At 40.4% G+C, this 19333-nt stretch overlaps 1 protein-coding gene across 1 annotated transcript in view; it reads left to right on the top strand.

Annotated features, from left to right (window-relative positions):
- TP53I11 (tumor protein p53 inducible protein 11) overlaps window positions 1-18015 on the top strand; it is a 65808-nt gene extending 47793 nt beyond the window's left edge. The window contains 5 exon segments of the mRNA XM_042456210.1: window positions 7343-7401; window positions 9713-9761; window positions 10096-10192; window positions 12490-12591; window positions 15223-18015. Coding sequence (XP_042312144.1) covers window positions 7343-7401; window positions 9713-9761; window positions 10096-10192; window positions 12490-12591; window positions 15223-15356 — 441 coding nt within the window. The 3' untranslated portion in view covers window positions 15357-18015.
- Window positions 18016-19333: the final 1318 nt, after the last annotated feature.

The following is a 19333-nucleotide window of genomic DNA, read 5'->3' as shown; positions in this document are numbered from 1 at the left end:
GATTATAGAATCACAGGGTTGGATTAGTGTGCACTCTTTTGTGCAGCCAAATCCAGCTCCAGGGTTTGCCAGGATAGTAGTAACATAACTGCCTCACCATGCATTGTGTATGCACACTGCCAGAGAAGAAGGTGTAGTACATGGCATTTTCATCATGTGGATCTGTCTGGGATCTTCCAGGTCTAATTCAGTGCACATTTCTCTACTATCGCATTGTAGTCGTCTTTCTAGGGAAGTTGTTTTTTGGTTTTTTTACAAGCTTGATAAAGCCAAGTCATGGGGACTCTTCTCTCCATGTGACTGTAATGTCCATTGCTCAGTCATGGACCCTGCTTGTTAACAGGCAGCTTTTTATTTATATATTAATGGACTGACCTTTTGTCACTAAACCCAAGCAGTTGCTTAGCAACATATTTATAATGATGCCTGTTGGGTGACTTTTTGAATTGGTGCATAGTATTACCATTACTACCAATAGTAGATGTGCAGTAGCCTTTTCTAAATGTGGTTCTACCTGTTAATAATAAATAAATAAATCCCAAGTTTAATGATGTGAATCCATCTCCAGGGGGAAAAGAATCCCTGCTTATAAACATGTAAGAGCTGCCCAAAGTTCTTAAGCAAATCAGCTGTAAAAGTAGTCATTGGCGAAAGAAAATTACCGTACTCACCTTGACTTGGAATGTCCTTAAAATCTGGCGTTAGATTTGTATTAAATATGGCAAAGGAGTGACCTTGGTTGACTGTTCTGGGCTTATTCTTGATGTGTGGAAATTTACTTTATTTTGTTTATTAATGAAATGTATACTCCCCTTTCCTTCAGTGAGGTCAAGAGCAGTGTATATGGTTTCCCTCTTAATCTTCACAGTAGCCCTGTGGGATAGGTTGTGCTGCAGGAGATAGAGTAGCTTAAAGTCACACATGGAGTTTCATGTCTCCCAGATCCCAGTCCAGTGCTCTCAAGCACTACACAATACAGTACTGGCTGACAAACTTAGTTGCATATCAGTCCCATACCAAAGCAAATGTGTTTCTACCAGGTCTTCTCCCCACAAAGGAGAAAGGCAAAAAGCACCAAAGCTGCTGTGTGGCCTACTTGATCCAAATTTACATCATGAAAAATGTTGGCATCTGAAGAGAAGCCTTGTCCCCTTGCCAGAAACCAGGGTTTTCTTTTGTTCTGTTTCAGAGAATGCCTACTTCTTTTACTCCTTGGAGTACCAATGCTTCTCTTGTTGTGTACCTCCAAGTCAATTCCAGCTTGCAGCAACCTTAGGGCCAACCTATCATGGGGTTTTCTTGGCAAGGTTTGCTCATAGGGGGTTTGCCTTTGCTGTCCTCTGAGACTTAGGCCTCATTCCCACTCACTCATTTGTCCTGGGTAGATCCAGTCCAGAATCTCTAAGTCGGTACCAAATCTCTCCAGAAAGAAGTTCCCACTACCCTTTACCTTGATCGATGCAATTTGCCCCCCTGAAGTTCACATTTGCAGTACCACTTTAAAATGGAGCCTCCTTTGATGTCAATCGAATTCACTTCCTCTTTTGTCAAAGGTGACATATCCTACAGCCATTGGCCAACCGAATGGGTGCTTTCTCCCCTCTTTTTTTTTTTTTTAAATGGCACAGTGTTCACATATTCTGTCAACTTGTCAAATTTAAAAACCTCCAGGTGTGTGAGTGTTGTGTGTATTTGGGTCATTACAGATTATGGCAACCCTAAAACGACCCCATCCTGGGGTTTTCTTGGCAAGATTGGTTCCGAGGAGATTTGCTATTGCTTTTCCCCTGAGGCTGAGAGAGTGTGACTCCCCCAAAGTCATGGGTTTCCACAACCTTCTCTCTGAATGCCAGCCTCTAGCTTCCCCTTCGTTTCCAGCCCAGCATTTCCTCCTCTTTACAACCTCTTCCCTTCCCTTCAAGCCCAATGCCACCTCTGAAGCCCTTGCCTCCCCCTCGGATGCCAGCCTCTTCCCTTCCCTTCGCTCCCAGCCCCATGCCAACTCCTAATCGCTTGCCTCCCCCCTTGGATGCCAGCCTCTTCCCTTCCTTTCCAGCCCAAAGCATTTGCATAATCTGTCACAACAACAATAACAACAACAACAATAAATGTCACTTGCAGGGGAGGCTACCTCAGAATGCCATCTCTGCATCCTCTTTCTTGCTTTCCCTCCGATTGCCACCCCAGAATGCCATCTCTCCTTACATACACATATGTAGCAAAAGCATTCACTCGTATCAATTTGCCAAATTTAAAAGGGAAAATAAGCATTCACATATTCTGTCTCACACACACACACACACACACACACACACAAATAATTTTTAAAATGCCACTTGCGAAGCGACCGGTGTGAGAGGGGAGGCATGTTCCGCCCACTGCCCACCCTCTGACCTAAATCCCTCCCCTGAACTTGATCCGATCATGACCGGGGCCAAGTTCACATTTGCAGGCAGCAGGGAAGAAACAGGTTTTCCAAAAAGAAACAAGAAAAACCACTCTAAGGGGGATTTGCCCTTGATCTGGTGTGCAAGACCCTGATCCTGATGTGTTTAAACCAGTACCAATGGAACTTCCCACTTTTAATCTGGGTTACAATTTGGTACAAAAGGTAGTCTGAATGGCCCCTGAGAAAGAGTGACTTGCCCACAATCGTCCAATGGGTTTATATAGCCATGTCAGGATTCAACCCTGGTTTCCAGAGTCATAACCCAAGGCTCAAACCACTACACCACACTGGCTCTTAAATGTTTCTCTAAACTCTCCTTAATAAAGAGACAATAAAGCTGCATAGTCTAGCCCCTTCCTGTAGCCCTAGAGATAAGGTGTAGGAAAGACTGCAACTTTTTCTTTTCTTTTCCCTGTGACAAACACCTCTTGCCAGCTTTACAGTTTCCTTTGTGTCAACTTAGTCAGTGCTGGAAATAACAATGAATGGCATGTGAATAAACTAGGTTTTAAACAGCCTTGGTTGCTTCCTGCCCATCTCCAGCTGAGTCCTGTCAGCTGGAGAGAGAAACCTAGTTTATTCACAGCCTTGGTTGCTTCCTTGGTAAGGGCCTGTCTCTTTCCTGTGACTTGTACCTTCTTTGTTGGTGTACCAGAAGAGAGATTTTGTCACTGTAACCTCTGAATGAATCTTGCCAAGAAAACCCCACAATAGGTTCGCCTTAGGGTCACTATAACTTAGAAGAGACTTGAAGGGACACAGTAACAAGTCACGATTAAATCTCTCATATCTCTGTAACAAGATACAAAACATTTTAACCTTTAAAACATGATGGGCATAAGACATAAAATCACAACAATATCCAGAAGCTATCTTGTGGTGATAACTTTTTTTAGGTTAACCAAAAAACCCCAAATAATCACTTTAGTTTTCAAAGTTTCCTGGGCTTCTTCATCAGGTAAAGATGATCACATAACGTAGGAGGGAGAGAATGACAGTGTTTTGGTGTACATTCCGGATGTTTCTGAAAGTGCATGTAGATGAACAGCGCCCTCCCATGGCTGTAAGCTGAGTGGGAACAAAGGTAATCAAACAGAGGCAGTCTGATGTAGTGGTTTGAGTGTTGGAATCTGGAGATCAGCATTCGGTTCCCTGCTTGGCCATGAAACCTACTGATTGGCCTTGGGCAAGTCACATGTTCTCAGCCACAGGGGAAGACAATGGGAAACCTCCTTTGAACAAATCTTGATCCCCCAAAAAAACCATGATAGGTTTACCTTAGGGTCACCATAGGTCAGAAATGACTTTAAGGCACACAACAATAATGAAGTCTGCATTCTCCATTTGAAATTACAAAGATCCTATCTAATACAAAGCCTGAGGCTCCTATGATGGTTGAATGTTAATCTTTGAAGTCACTATTCCATTCTAACTGTGGCCTCTTGTCCTATGAACAGATTTCTCATCAGGGCTATCAAATGTACTGGCATTCCCAGGTCTTTAAGAGCATAATATAGTTTTTAGTGATGTATGCAGTCAAAGGCTTTGTTGTAAACTATAAAGTACATGCTGATTTTCTTTTGGACTTCCTTGGTGTTCTCCATTAGCCATCGTAGGTTTGCTAGTGCCTCTACCTTTGCTGTTTGCACCTCTGGAATTTCTTGACTGAAGATTATATATATATATATATATATATATATATATATATATATATAATATATGATGGTCTTATAGTTGCTGCAGTCTTTTTTGTCTCCTTTTTTTGGTCTTTTTTGGTGGATGGGGATGTATACAGAATGTTTCCAGTCTGTTGGTTAGCATTTTGATGACATCATATTAATAGAGGAAAACATAATAGATTGAACAGTTACTAAGGAAAGTCAAAGAAGAAAGTACAAAGGCAGACAAACAAACAGCTTCATTTATATACCTCTTCGTACTGAACTAACAGTGTCTAAGCAGTTTACAACTGTAAGCTAATTGCCCCCAACAATCTGGGTACTCATTATAGCGACCTTGGAAGGATGCAAGCCTGAGTCAAGCTTGAGCCCTTTCACTGGTATTGAACTCACAACCTTATGGTTTTGAGTGAGTAGCTACAGTACAGGCATTTAACCACTGCACCACCAGGGATCCTATATACAACTGAACATTCAAGTTAGAATCATCCAAGCCATGATACTTCCTATCGTAGTGTATGAATATGAGAGCTGGACAGTGAAGAAACCAGATAAAAAGGAAATCAACTCATTTGAGATGTGGTGTTAGAGAAGAGTGCTGATACCTAAACAAATGGGTCTTTGAACAGATCAAGCCTGAAACACCACTAGAGGCCAGGATGGACAAATCGAGGCTGTCATGCTTTAGCCACATCATGAATTAAAAAAGACAATAATACAAGGAAAGATAAAGGGTAGTAGAAAGAGAGGAAAACTAGAAGACTGTCTGTGAACCAGACAGATAGACTCAGTTAGGGAGGTCACAAACCTGAAGTTACAAGACCTAAACAGAGAAATGAAGGATAGGGGGTCTTGAAGATGTCTCTTTCACAGGGTCGCTATGTGTTGAGGTTGAGTCGATCGCAATTAACAACAACACTATCCTGCTTTTTTTAAAAAAAGAAAATAAAAAGTCTGTTCTCTTCAGAGAGGTACCTATTCTTATCCCTTTACTTCTATGTATATGTATGTATTGTGTGCCTTCACGTCATTTCTGATTTATGGCAACCCTAAGGTGAACCTATCATGGGGTTTTCTTGACAGGATTTGTTCAGAGGAAGTTTGCCATTGCCTTCCCCTGAGACTGAGAGTGTGAGTTGCCTGAGGTCACTTAGTGGGTTTCCTGAGTGAGCTGGGAATCGAACCGTGATCTCCAGAGTCATAGTCCAATGCTCAAAGCATTATGCCCTGCTGGCTCTTCACTTCCTTATTCAGAGCAGGGTAAACTCCCTCATGATTCTCATATATTTATAAAGCAAAGATGGCTGATATAATTATTAAGACCAAACCAAATGCCCCAGGACTGTTTGAGCATTGAAATTCTCCATAATACTTCATCGGGCCACAAGGCTCAAAAATGTAGGCAATGGTTGAAAAAACAGGAAAGCTCAAAGACTAAATGTGGCCAGAAGTCTACTTTGTTAGAGGTATTATCCATAATGAGCATCAATTATCTAAACTGAGAAAGTATATCCAGCCAACTTCCCTTTTCCTGCTTCTAGCATTTTAGTCATTGGCATTTCCTCCTTCTTTGTACACAATATATATATATATATTTGGGGGGGGGGGTCCTTTTTAGAAAAGAAAAGAAAAGAAACAAAGCCTGTATAGAATTAAAGAATTCAGTTGCAAACAGGATGATGCTTTATGGGCCTTCTGAGGTTAACTTCCCTGAAGCCTGCCTGCAGCTGCCTGCTTTTCTTAGTATGGTTCACTTTGCCTCCTCAGCCAATCTTTTCCCCAGAGCTGTTCAACAGAACACAATAATTCTAGGGAAGGTTGATGTGTCAGTGTCTAGTAGCATCCATGTCAATGGGACACTGAATCTATTCTGGGTTTTAGTTGAAGCTCTAAAGATGCTATCCAAGGTATCAATCCTATCCCTAAAATAAATTCAGCACCCCAGACAACTCCTTTAGCATTACAAATAAAACCAGGAATTGATTTACCCAAAATGGGAGCCTCTAGCAGGTCCATGGGGGTAAATCATGTGGCAGGACACAGATATTTCTCCCTGACATCTTTGGGCAAGGCTGGAGAGGATGAATGAAACCCTCTGGAGTGACTGTCAGTCAGACAAGTTACTTCTTGCCCTGTGTGGTGTGTTAACTGTCTTCAAGTCAGATGTATGGTGACCCTATGAATGAGACATTTCCAAGGCCCCTATCCTTAGATAGGCCTGTTGAGTTCTTACAGACTCACGGTCATGGCTTCCTTAATTTAGTCTATCCACCTGGAATGTGGTCTTCTTTTTTCCCCTGCTGCCTTTTACCGTACCTAGCATCCTAGTTTTTTTCCAGTGAGTCATGCATTATCATGATATGACAAAGTATGGCAGCCTCAATTTAGTCATTTTGGCTTCTAAGGACAGTTCAGATTTGATTTGTATTTTCAGCAGTCCACAGTATCCGTAGAACTCTTTCCCAGCACCATATTGCAAATGATTTGATTTTCTTTAAGTCAGTTTTCCTTACCATCCAGCTCTCACATCTATACATAATGATGGGAAATACGATACGGACAATTCTAACTTTAGTATTCAGTGAAATATCGTTGCACTTCAAGATCTTCTCTAATTTCTTTGCTTTTTATTGTTAGTGTGATTTGCCATGTTGTTTGATTCTTATTGTTATTTGCTATAAATTTTTTACATATTATTATAAGTTGTTATTTTATAATTTTTGGTGCTTTCGATTTTAGATTGTACGCCGTAGGCAGGTTTTATCTGTTTCTTGGTTGATGACTATGTAAAGCGCTGTGTAAACTTATGGCACAATAATAATAATAATAATAATAATAATAATAATAATAATAATAATAGTTCTTTCATAGATGCCCTTCCAAGTTTTGTTCTTCGGTGTTTAAACAGTTTGCAGGATAATAGTGGTTGTTTCAAGGTGTGACTGCTAACTAGGTGTAGATTACTTGTTCTCTATTTGCTTGGAATGAACAATCAAGTACATATGTAAGTATTTAAGTAGACATTTCACCTTGCAGGTAATCATCATCATTGTATCCCTTTGCTTCTGTGCAAGTGGGACAATGGGAAAAGATTTGAGGAAGAAATGTGGCTGTTGCAAGTCTAAGGCTTCTTCCCCCTTTCCCTTCTCTTCTGAGACAGTATTTTTGCAGACTGGCTGAGTCAGTTTCCTCATTTTCCTCATTTGAATTTCAGATCAGTCAAGTCCTGGGCAATGAAATTAAATTTGCTGTGAGGGAACCCTTGGGACTCAGGTAAGTTTCCAGGCAGAGCATGTGTGAGCCAAGGACAAAGCAGGGCAAGGGATGGCCCACAATGTGGTCAAAGAACTGCTTAACTGTTCCCTGAAATCTTCTGTAAATTAGCTTATCCAGTTTTGTTGTCAGTACAGATTGTGAAAGTGGGAAAATATGCATCAAATAATTTCCCAGTTTTGTATGGCTGTCTCAAAAATTAGAAAACCGAAAGCTACATTCCCCAGAATATCCCAGCCAGCATGGCTAATGCTTGGGAATCTGACATAACTCCATGCTCCTTAGCTTAAGCCAAGGATCAGTAAATGTCAGAGGACCTTGTAGAGGTGCTGCCCTCTCTCAACATCCCCAAATAGAGTGTTGTTCAGACTATCTGACTGTGAGAGGCTGGGATCACCCACCCACCCACCCAGTGTGCCAGAGACCAAGCGCCATATTGTTCCAGTTGGCTACAATTATTTCTTTCTTTCCTGGAAACTCACCAAAGAATGGCAACCAATGGCTTGGGAACAAGCATCAGTCAAGGGAGCACCCCCTTTGAGTGGCACTGCCTTGGAGATCACTGGGGCCAATTTTACACATTTTCAATACACTAGTCCTTGTTAAGCACAGTAGATGCCATTTTTAATACTGACAGTGATCTAGAAGTTCACTTCTTGTTCAACGAAAGGCTTCTTCTGGGCCTAATATAGCTCACAGGAGGGAGTATATTGAAATTGCCCTCCATGATCCTAGAAGACATTAAGGACATTTGGGGGGACAGTCTCCCCCCCTCAAATACTTTATTTGGGGGTAATTGGAAACCACAAAAATAGCACTGGTGGTTGAATGCACATGGGCCATACTTTCCCCTTGCACAGGAATCTCATTTGGTAACAATAAAAGTAATTAACAGTAACAATAATTTCATTTAGAAAGGATAATTTCCTTCCACAAGGGATCCCAGACTGTTGTACTCAACATTTTAAAATAACAAATACAGTGGGTGGTTGGAATTGCCTCAGCTAATTAGAAAATAAGAGGCATAAAGTCTCTTCTGTCAGTAAACTGACAACAAGCATAACATTACTTTAAACAAATGATAAAAAGAGCCCCTCAATTAAAATTTAAAGTGCCTGGGTGAAAGGGAGCATTTTAATGTAGCTCCCTGTACCCTGAAAGCAAACAAGGCCACCACCAATCCCATTTTCTTTGGGAGAGCATTTCAAAGTTGTGACAATGCCACATGGAAGGATCTTCATATGTGCATGTATATTTGTTGCTCTGTGTGTCAGTGTCACAAAAATGGGTAGGTGATACACCAGCCTTGTCCAAGTAACAACATGAAAGTTGTAGTGGGAACAACTTTCCAAGGGGAAGGTTTGGAATCTTTCAGATTTCTTCTAAAATAAATTGTGGTGGAATCTGCACAACAGAAAATGTAATATCCAAGGTTATTTTGTCGCAGTAGTCAAAACTGCTGGCCGTAAAATCTGATTATGAAATTTAGCTACATAAAAAGTTTGTCAACCAACCCATGTGGTATGGTGTGAAGTGTCTCTGAGTGACTTGTGCAATATATTTGCAAAGGAAACTAAACTGAAGATGAAACAGGCAACAATGCATCTGTTCATAGGATTCTATTTTAGGTGTTTGTGGAATGTGTAACTGTTAGCAATATTCACAAAACAGATGGGTGCTTTGGATGGGTTATTGATTTTTACATCGACACCTCTATAGCCATATCCACTTGAAACAGATAAAATGGCGAGACTTTGCTTGTGTGTGTATGTTTTAAATTGCCATCTGGCCTCGTTCAAAAGCATTTCTCCCCTGTTTGCCAGTGATGGAGCAACAGTCCTTAGTGATAGATTTACCCTCGGTGATGGAGAAACAGGCCTAGTGTGGCCAATTTCTATGGTCTTCCTCATGTTTTTAAAATGAGAGGACATCTCTCCTGTCTTTATTTGTTTGTTCATTATTTGTTAATACAAAGCCTTTGAACTAAAAAATGGCCCAGCAGCTGCTTCCTTTTTCTCTTTTTCATTACATTTTCCTTGCCTCTCGTTTCAATCAAGAAAGGCAACTCTAGTGCCCCTTGTCACAGAAACAGCACTGATCATAGACAGAACCTGGCAAGGTTGCTTTTTGCTACAGCTCCCAAATGCCCCAGCCAGTATCACCATGGTTGGGGAGTTGGGGAGTTGTAGTCCCAAAATTTATTTTCCCCAGTTCTGATTCTAAGGCATCAGCTATCTATGTAAAACTGACTGGAAGGAGCTGTTGCCTTCAGATCATCCAAAGCTTGCTTATATTCCTTTTGATCTTGCAGGGTTTGGCAGTTTGTGTCAGCCATCATCTTTTCTGGGGTTGCCATCATGGTAAGTGAATTCCTACACTGATGTTGGGTGTTCAAGATCTAAAAAATGTGTCCCTTCACATGCACACTTAATATTCTGCCCTGAAGCAAACATTTTCCATTCTCCTCTGTCCCATTGCTTTCTATAACAGTTATGTACTCCTCATTGGCTTTTAACCTCATCATGACGTGGAGGCATTGATCCAAATCAGGGCCTCAGCTTCCATTTGCAAGAACTGGTGCTCACCACATCCATACAAGTTCTTGCCTACCTTTAAACCGAAGATTGTTTTCCTGGGCAAATGAGGTTCAAGGGTGGATTTTCCTCTCTTTTGATGTTTATTTCTTGCCTTTAGGCTCTTGCCTTTCCTGAGCAGCTCTACGATGCTGTCTTTGAAGAAGAATCAGTCAACAGTAAGATGCCCATCCGTCTGTATGGAGGAGCCTTGCTTAGTGAGTAGTAATTTGATAACCAAGAACAAAACAAACAGCTTCATTTATATACCGCATCATACCAAACTAGCAGTGTCTAAGCAGTTTACAACTGTAAGTAGGGCTATTTATCCTAGTAGGAATAGCTGGGCAGATGCTAAGGGATGGGACTAGATTTCCTGAGGGGGGGGCACTACATATTAGTTCCCTCAGTCAAGGATAGACAACTTGTTCCAGGCATTAGTTAACTAATAATAACTAATAACTAACTAATAGTTAACTATTAGTTAAAATGTAGCTCATATCCTTTCCCTTGAGGTTTATTGGCTGGGGCTGATGGGAGATGCAGTCCAACAACATGCCCAGACTGATACAGAGCTTTATCTTTGGGAGGTTGGCATATACAGCTGACAATTCCTCAGCTTTAGATGTTTGTCAAATTTAGGAAAGGTGTTGATGGTGAAGAGAACCATGGAAATGTCTCAAGTAGCTGTGATAAACTGAACTTGTCTTAATGTGTGATTTGTTCACCATGTTGGATATTTTCTCTTTAAGAAAAACAAAATTTATGTTTCATGTCTTTGAAAATAGCCTGAAGTGTATGTAGAGAGACTGTCTTCTTTTCATCCCCATCCTTGTTTTAGGGACAAGCAGAGGCTCACTATTCACATTTCAGTACTATTGATTTGCTCCATACTGCCTTATGCGTGCCACATTCTTCTTAATTTTTCTAAGGGTGGGTTGGACAAAGTCTGGTTAGAGCAATTCTTGTCCTCATGGCAGTGGGTCAGAAAAGGCTCGAGTCTGGTAATTATGGACAATTCCAGTACAACTGGAAAAGTTTCTGTGATGATCTTGTGAGCTTGCAGCAGCATCTGGTGGTCAGAAGTGGATGTACAGCCTTGAGTAAAACTGACTTCTCTTGCAGCAAATTTTGCCTCTGCCATTTCTGTTAAGGCTGCAAGAGGGTGCTCCATTCTGATCTCTGTTCATCCCCTACCTTTCTATGTGATTTCATCTCTCTCAGTGTTGTCTGGCAGTTTCTTCATGCCTAGGGTTGACTGGGTAAGCACGCGTGTTTTTTAACATACTGTGAAAGGGACAGAAACAGATAAACCAACCACTTATCCCATTTCTTCCACCTGAGGTCCTGGAAGGTTATTATTAGCTTTGCCTTGAGCCTCTTTTGAAATGTATGAAGCAGCAAGAGCTGTTGAAAGCAGATCAGTAACATACTAAGTCAACTTCTCTAGAACCTTAGTAGGCTGCTCTTGGTGTCGGTTCCTTTTGGGTGTGAGAAATAAAAGGGGGGCACAGTCATGGCATGACACAAAAATGCTAGGGGATAGGGGATTTCTTGCAAATCCCTAGAAAGTGCAGTAGTACTAGGAGGGTGGTGAACATATTTGACAGGAGTAATTGGGGGCAAAAAGGTACTGTAAGGGGGTTTTGGAGGAAGAGGATTATGTTTATGTAGTGTACACAGATGGGAGAAGTACATTTGGGTATTACAACAAGATTTCAAAGTGTGTGTGTATTCCTGTGTAATACACCCAGGCTTCAAAATGTTGATTTTATGTTTTTAAAACTATTTTCTCACTTTATAGCAAAAGCTTTCAACTGTCTAAATAACAAAATAATACTGTAAAAACTGTTAAATTATTCTCAAAGCCTCAGATTATGCAGGGCATAGTGTTAGAAAATTCAGGAGGTTAAAAAAAAAGGGAAAAAAGATAAGGGTGTGTTTGTTTCATTAGATCTTTTTTGAAGGCTATGTTTTTCCAACTCATTTACAATACTTATCTTGCTATGATGGCAGGCCACATACATTGTGCATCCTTCCCCTATCTTGCACCAAATGCCCCATGAGAGCAACATCCTATGTTAGCCATGTATACTGAGGCCTGTGGTGGCTAGAGAAAGGGGCCAAGGCACATGGACTGGGGCTTGATAGGGTAGGTGCAAAGCTTGGAAAAGATACATTGTTATTCTGTTTATTATTTTAAATAACTGTAGTCCATTGTTGGACTACTGTTCCCAGAATGCACCAGCTAGCTTGGCCAGTGATTTTGATGGCTGATGAATTTGAGAGTGTACTGCAAAAAATAAAATAAAATAAATGTTTTGATGCTTTGGGATTGGTATGATAGAATCTTCCCTACAGTTTTATTGAGGATGCCTTGTGATAACTGAAAATGGGGTGGAGGGAGGTCTCCATTTCCTCACTTTCAATAGCTTGAAGAATTTACATTCCTTTGTTATTCTAAAGCAGATGTTTCCTTGCCTTCTCTATCACTTCCTCTCCAATCCTCCTCTAGGTATCTCCCTCATCATGTGGAATGCCCTGTACACAGCTGAGAAGGTCATCATCCGTTGGACCCTGCTAACAGAATCATGTTATTTTGGGGTACAGTTCTTGGGTAAGGAGACATCTTTAGTTTAGTAAGATTGAAACAAAGGGTGAAGCATGTGCCTACTGTCAAAATAGGGGAAACCTGTAGGTTGAAAAGTAACATTTATTATTTACATTTACATACTATTCAACTCTTCCCCACTTTATCCTCACAACACCGTGTAAGGTGCAGTAGGCTCCATGATTACCCATGACTCAGTGGAGACTAACTTATATGTCCCAAGTCCCGGTTCAGCACTCTAACCATGAAACCACACTGGTGCATTATTGTTTTGGATCCAGAGCTTTACCAGTGCTTTAATTACATAGCTTCTTGCTGTACTGGTGAAAAGGCCATGAGATTGGAGCTAGGAATAATATTGAGTAAGAGTGAGGAGCTGTAAGGAAAGGGATGTACCCTTTTTGTTTGGCTTCTGGTACTTTTATTTAACTCTTGTTGCTACTTTTTGTTATGTGCCTTCAAGACAACATCTACTTATGCCAACTGTATCCTAGGGTTCTCTTAGTAAAATTTATTCAGAGAAGGCTTGTCATTACCTTCTATAATGCCAGAGCTATTTCTTATATAACAAATGAATGTGTGTGGTGTTGTCTGTCTTCAAGTAATTCCCAACTTACGGCGACTCTAAGATGAACCTGTCATGGAGTTTTCTTGGTTGGTCATCTTCTGAGGCTGAAAGATTGTGACTTGCCCAAGATCACCCAGTGGTTTTCCATGGCTGAGTAGGGATTCAAACTCTGGTCTCCAAAGTCATAGTCACTACACCACATTGACTCTTCTAAGAAATGTACTGTGTCACATTTTAGCATTTCAAACCTAAATTCAATTGTTTGTTGCAATTTAGTATAGACTCATTATATCAATGAGAACTCAGTAAATCAATATTTATGTAAATTCAATTGCTATAATAGGCCTGCTCTATTCGGAACTAAAAATTGTATTTAGATCAAAACTCCCTTCCTGTCTCCATTCTTAGCAATTTTCTTTGTCAGTGCCAAGTGAGAATGCTTCCTGTTTCCTGTCCTTAACAGGAAATTATTTGTATGATTAAAATTGGGTGTATGGAAACAGAAGGCTTAGGGATGTACATCTTAATTTATTTCATTTCCTCTGTAAGAAAGAAAAATTCCAAAAGTAAACAAAAGTTTTCTCCCTGCCTGGTGAGATTGTGAGACCTTTTGCACATTTTCTATGATTTTTCACATTTTACAAATTATTTGAGAAAAAAATCATTTGTGAAGAACATTTTTTGACACAAATATACTCTGACGTCTGCTGAAAAACAGATTGGTGCAAAAGCCAATGTGTTACACAAAAGGAATTTTCACAAAGTCTCCACATGTGAAAGATCTCATCATATTTTCAATGGGGTGATTTGGGACACACTTTCATGTTCATGGGTGGACAAAAAACCCTCGCAGGTGGTCTTTATATCTCCAAAGACACCACTATCCTTGGAAAGAAGATTTTAATTGGGATGATCCCTCCCTCCCCCGAGAAACAGTGCAGTGCAGAAGAGTCAGAAAAAGGGTAATATCATAGGAAACATTGTACAATACTCCCATCTTCACCATTATTTACTATTCTTGAAAAGCATTTTCATATCAAGATGCAAATGCATCAATATACAAACACCTTAAAATCTGTCTTCTAAGACTGTAGAGATGGGGTATATGTGTCACTTCCCTGATCGAACACCATTGTCTGTGATATCTGGAGTTGCAGTTTAATTTTTCTGCCCTTGAGGAAGGAAGTATCTAGTTACCTTCTTCTGTAACCTTAACATGCATCCAATGCGCAACAAGAACTGAGGAGGAGCTCCCATGTTTTCCAGTCCCTAATTGATTCCAGCAGCATTTTCATTGTTGTGGCTATTTTTGAGCACCAAAGGAAAATGGAGCAGCCTTATGTGGAGGATGGAGGCTGCTCCTTCTACCTTCCCTGCCCAAAGCAGTCAGTATGGCATCTCTTTAAGCTTTAGGAGGTGAGGAACTTTTGGGATATTTTGGTTTGCACTTCCCTCCATCCCTTGCCTTTGGCCATGGTGATTGTGTTGAAGTCCAGAACTCCTGGAGAGCTGAAGCTTCTCCATCTTTGCTTTAGCTGTTTATTCCTTGTCAATATATACATTTCAGCTTCAAAAATGGAAACTTTTTAGCTGGCAGCTGAATTGCTCTTTTCTCCATAACTTTGTTAGTTGCTTAGATTTACACTACCTAATTTTAATGGTGAAAAAGACAACATAAGGTATGTTTCACCGATTACTCTGAAGTCTGCAGCTGGTTTTAGAAATGTCCACCTGCTTTTTTCTGCAATCAGTTGGTATTTTTGCACAGAGAGTGACATTTGTGTCTTTCATGCTGGTCTTAGCGCACCCTCAGCACAAACACACATTTTTCCATGCCATTCTTCCCCCAACAGGCTGTTTCATGTGCTTACAGGATACAGTATGATGGAAGTTGTATTCCAACCTCTCTTGGCAATTCCTCATTGGCAAAGACTATTCTACACAGTTTGGATCCTGCAACATTTGGTAGCAAGGTTTTCTCTATTCACAAGAAAAATCCTAGATGGCAGAGAAGGACTACTTGCATGTGTGAATGTGTTTGCTCCTAACCTATTTTCTTTCTCTTTCAGTTACAATCATCACACTGGTGGAAAGTGGTCGAGCATCCACAGGCGCGACTCTTCTTCTTACCAGCCGGGTCCTCTTTGTACTTATCAGCCTTTATTATTATTACCAAGTTGGACGCAGGCCCAAGAAAATCTAATCTTCAAGACTTTTGGGATGTGGGTGGGGTGGTGGGCAGAGGGGCTTGTCAAACATTTTACATTCTTCTTTTTCTTTTGGTACATTTTATATTTTGTCTTTAAAATCACACTTCCTTAAGGCATGCATCAATGTATAAATCCAGAACTGGTGTTTACTGCTGCCATCAGAGCTTGAAGAGGAGAGATCAAAGCCAGTCTGGAGAATGATGGTAGGCCAAAGTAGGTGAGAAAAGAGAATGTGGAGCTAACAAGGGCTAATCAGATCTAGGTGGTTGTGGAGGGATTAGTTTTACAGAGAAAAGTGGCACATGATCAAAGTGAAGGGACATGTGGAAATGGAGCAATCCCTCAAAGCTGAATTCAGAATGCAAAAGCTGCCAAATAACCCTCATTAATGGCAGACTAGGAGGATTGCAGTGGCCTGCAGACTGAAAGTTATGCTGCCTACCACCAAAAGATGTTTCTTGCCTGAGATTGCACAGGCACTGCTAGTAATACTAAATCCATTTTTGGCTTAATGTCTGAAAAGTCAGGGCTCAGCGGCTAAGTGATCGCTTGGATGTTAATATCACTGCCATGTCTGCAAACCTCTGATGTTTTAGGAACCAATGAGCCTAGTAATTTAATGGAAAACTGATGGATTTTTGAAGGAGGACTGGTGAAAATATCCGAATCACCTACTGCTTCCCCATGGGTCAGTTTCCCCTTCTTGCAACTGAGTGTTGCTTGTATTGATTTATTTTTGTGGCGCCAGGCATTACAGAACCCCACCCCATGTGATTCCAGAGATAACACTGGGAAAAGGGGAAAGGGAAGCATATAAGAGATAAAAGAAACCATCCATTTACATCAGTTAAAGCAAACAAGTGTGAACACAGGGTATTGGAAACATCTGCCATTCATCCCCTTATGTTGCAAGGGAAAATATGTTCTCTACCTATATTGGAACACAATTATAAATAAGTAGCCAAGGAATTTTCAGGAATAAGCTGCTATGAACAGTACTCATGTATTCCTTGGCTAGTTCAGCACATACACCACAGTGATGTGTAAGTTGCTATTTAATTCAAACCCCTTGGTTTTGGTGGTTGGTCATCGTCTGTGAAATTGAAATGTTCTTGAAAGCAAATGAAGATGTGTGTATAGGGGTGGAGTGGGATGGTGGGATTGATTCCCAGAGTTTGGGAAAGTTAATTTTTGAACTAAAACTGCAGAACACCCCAGCCAGAAAATTAATTTTTCCATGTTCTGTCGATTCCTGTGTCACTTCATTTGTATGGTGGCATGTTACCCCAACAGGAATGCTGCATTCCCCATCAGATGTATTGAGTGACTGAATGTATCCTGTTCTAAACCATAGCTCTGGGAAGGAGTTTGCATGTGGGTTGCCTACCCTCTACCCCACTCCCAGGTGTTTTTTGTGGGCATGAATACCACACAACCCCCTGGGTAGCTTAGCTATGCTGAGTAGGAGGAGCCATTCAGCCTAGGGATATATATGCTGTCCCCCATCTATGATGGCCTCTGCCATGTTTACTAGTTTTGAATGACATCCCAAACTTTCAGTTATCAGTGTTTATTTTTTAACCATTCAGTCACTTAACCAAAATAAATCAGGATTAGCATAAAAGTTTAAATTATACCTAATTCATTGAATCCACTCTTATTTATTATACCTTTTTAAAAAGAAAAATGATGTTAGGGTAGTGTAGAGTAGATTATGGGGACATTTGAGGTATTGCCAGTCTGCCCAGGGTTGCCTATGTGTCTTTCCCAGACTGTGTGTAGTCAAGAGGCAGACAGGCCAGCACTGGAGATCTCATCTGTCTCTGTCTTTCCCCTGCCGTCCCCAGCTTGGAATTATCTGCCAAAACCTTCAGATGAAATTGGAAGGTGCTTGTTATCCCCAAGGAGGCCTAGAAATGAACCCACTATGTACTGCTTAAGGCTTTGCTCTAGAATTTTACAGTCTAGGTTTTTATTAAAAAACAACAACCCATACTGAAGAACTTCACGTCTACCTTTAAATATACATCTCATGATAGTTTTTGTGTGTGTTGCCCAAAATCAGGAGAACTATATCTTTTGATGTGGATTTGAAGGCTCACCAGTACAGACCACCTAAGATGAGCCAAGGTGCAACAACTACAGACTAATCAAGGGTAGGTTGCTTTCTTCTGGGATGCAGAACTTTACCTACCAGATAACCGTGCTTAACGTTTAAAATCAAAGCAACACCCTTATACTCATGGCAAGAACAAAATTGTATTTGTAAAGGCACAGAAATGTTCCATGGACAGCTGGCAACGTGTGCTGTCTTTTGGCTGCAGTGGGTCTCGCCCCCCCAAAACTGCCTCACTTATCTTTTGGGATTTATCAAATGTGCATGAACTTGGACAACTATGTGCATCGCAGCTAATGGCCACATGAAGACCATACATCAAATGGAAATCCTCAAATTGTCTTGAACTTTTGATAAATGTAGTGATTCATGTGTAGACTTTAAAATCCAAGGATAGTGACTAGTAGTCCAGTGTGAGGCTAAATTCCTCCACAGGAGCAATTTTTGTTCATGCTACATTCAAGTGTCACTTACCATTCTTGGTCTCTGGAAAAGATGGTCTGTACACTGTGTGAAATAAGTTTGATTTTCAGCAATTACTCTCTGGCTTTGAGCATTTTGTTCCATGGAGGGTGGGGTTGAGGGATTATCTGTTTCAGACATATCAACTGCAGAAGAAAAGAATCCTTTCAGAGTTGCTGTCATCTGATGTCCAAAAACTAGAGCTGAACTGTTGCCGGGTGTGGGGTGATGGTCATAATTACATTAAAATAACAACCTTGGGCCTTCCTTTCTTTTTAGTTTAGAAATTTTAGTTTAGAAAAGGGGATGGGGGAGAAGCATCCATGTGACCATTTGCCCAAACTTGCCTTGAAAAGTGCAAGAACACACAGAGTAGAATCATATGCAGATGTCCATTGGGCATATGACTTTGTCGATCCTCATCGCACTAACCTACCCCAAGTAGCAAAGTAATAACAATTGACAAAGGTGGGGTAGGCAAAGAGTGCACCACAAGCTGTTTTTGTCATTCAGTGTCTGAAGACCAACCCTCTTTCAGGGGAAAAAGATGAATTGCCCTTCTTGGAAGCCTGCAAGAGCAACTACTCATAAATAACTTCCAGTCTCTCTATCCCATTTAACTGTTTCAAAAACTTTAAGTGGATTTCCAATCCATTTTGTACGAGAAAGCATCACAACTGCTTCAAAGAAAGGAATATGTCCTCTCTGGCCAGCTGACTAGTATATGAACATAGTAACAATTGAAGAAGGAAGTATTATTAAATTTATAAAAGACCCCACATACTTATTAAAAATACTAGAACTGAGGCAGGTTCTCCAAACCAACTTTCCCTTGAAACCAACGAACATGCTCATAAAAATGCATTTTTGTACGGAATTTAAATAACATACAGTCAAATGCAATAGATTATTGTGGATAACTTTGCTAGTCATGCATTTATGTATTTCAAAAGCTAACTGTTTAACACACATTATTGTATTTTATGGTTCGACTTCATAATCTGAAAAAGAACAAAAAAAAGCAGCTGTAGGCTGATCGTATTCCATTTCCAGTTCTTGATAGAGCTAGTGTTCTGCATTTTGGCTTTAAGTAAAGCTCACTGTTAATATATAAACATTCCATTACTATTTTTGAGAGAAAGCAAAAGTGAGAAACACACATGAACTGTGAAAAGAAAAGCTGCTTGGTTATCACAGTGTCTTTATTTTTATCTTTATTTTTTTTTTAAGAAATGCACACAGAAATTGTGCAAAATGCTTCAGAGTAGTGTTCTGTTTTATGTTACAAAAACCCTCTTTCAATATAAAAAAGCATTACAATAGGGAATACAAGTTAAATTAGCTCTAGCTTTCTAATAAAAGGAACATTTAAAATAGATTCCAACATTTATT

The sequence above is a fragment of the Sceloporus undulatus genome, chromosome 1 (genome assembly GCF_019175285.1).
Source record: "Sceloporus undulatus isolate JIND9_A2432 ecotype Alabama chromosome 1, SceUnd_v1.1, whole genome shotgun sequence".
NCBI classification, from domain to species: domain Eukaryota; kingdom Metazoa; phylum Chordata; class Lepidosauria; order Squamata; family Phrynosomatidae; genus Sceloporus; species Sceloporus undulatus.
This window is presented reverse-complemented; position numbering and strand designations above follow the sequence as displayed.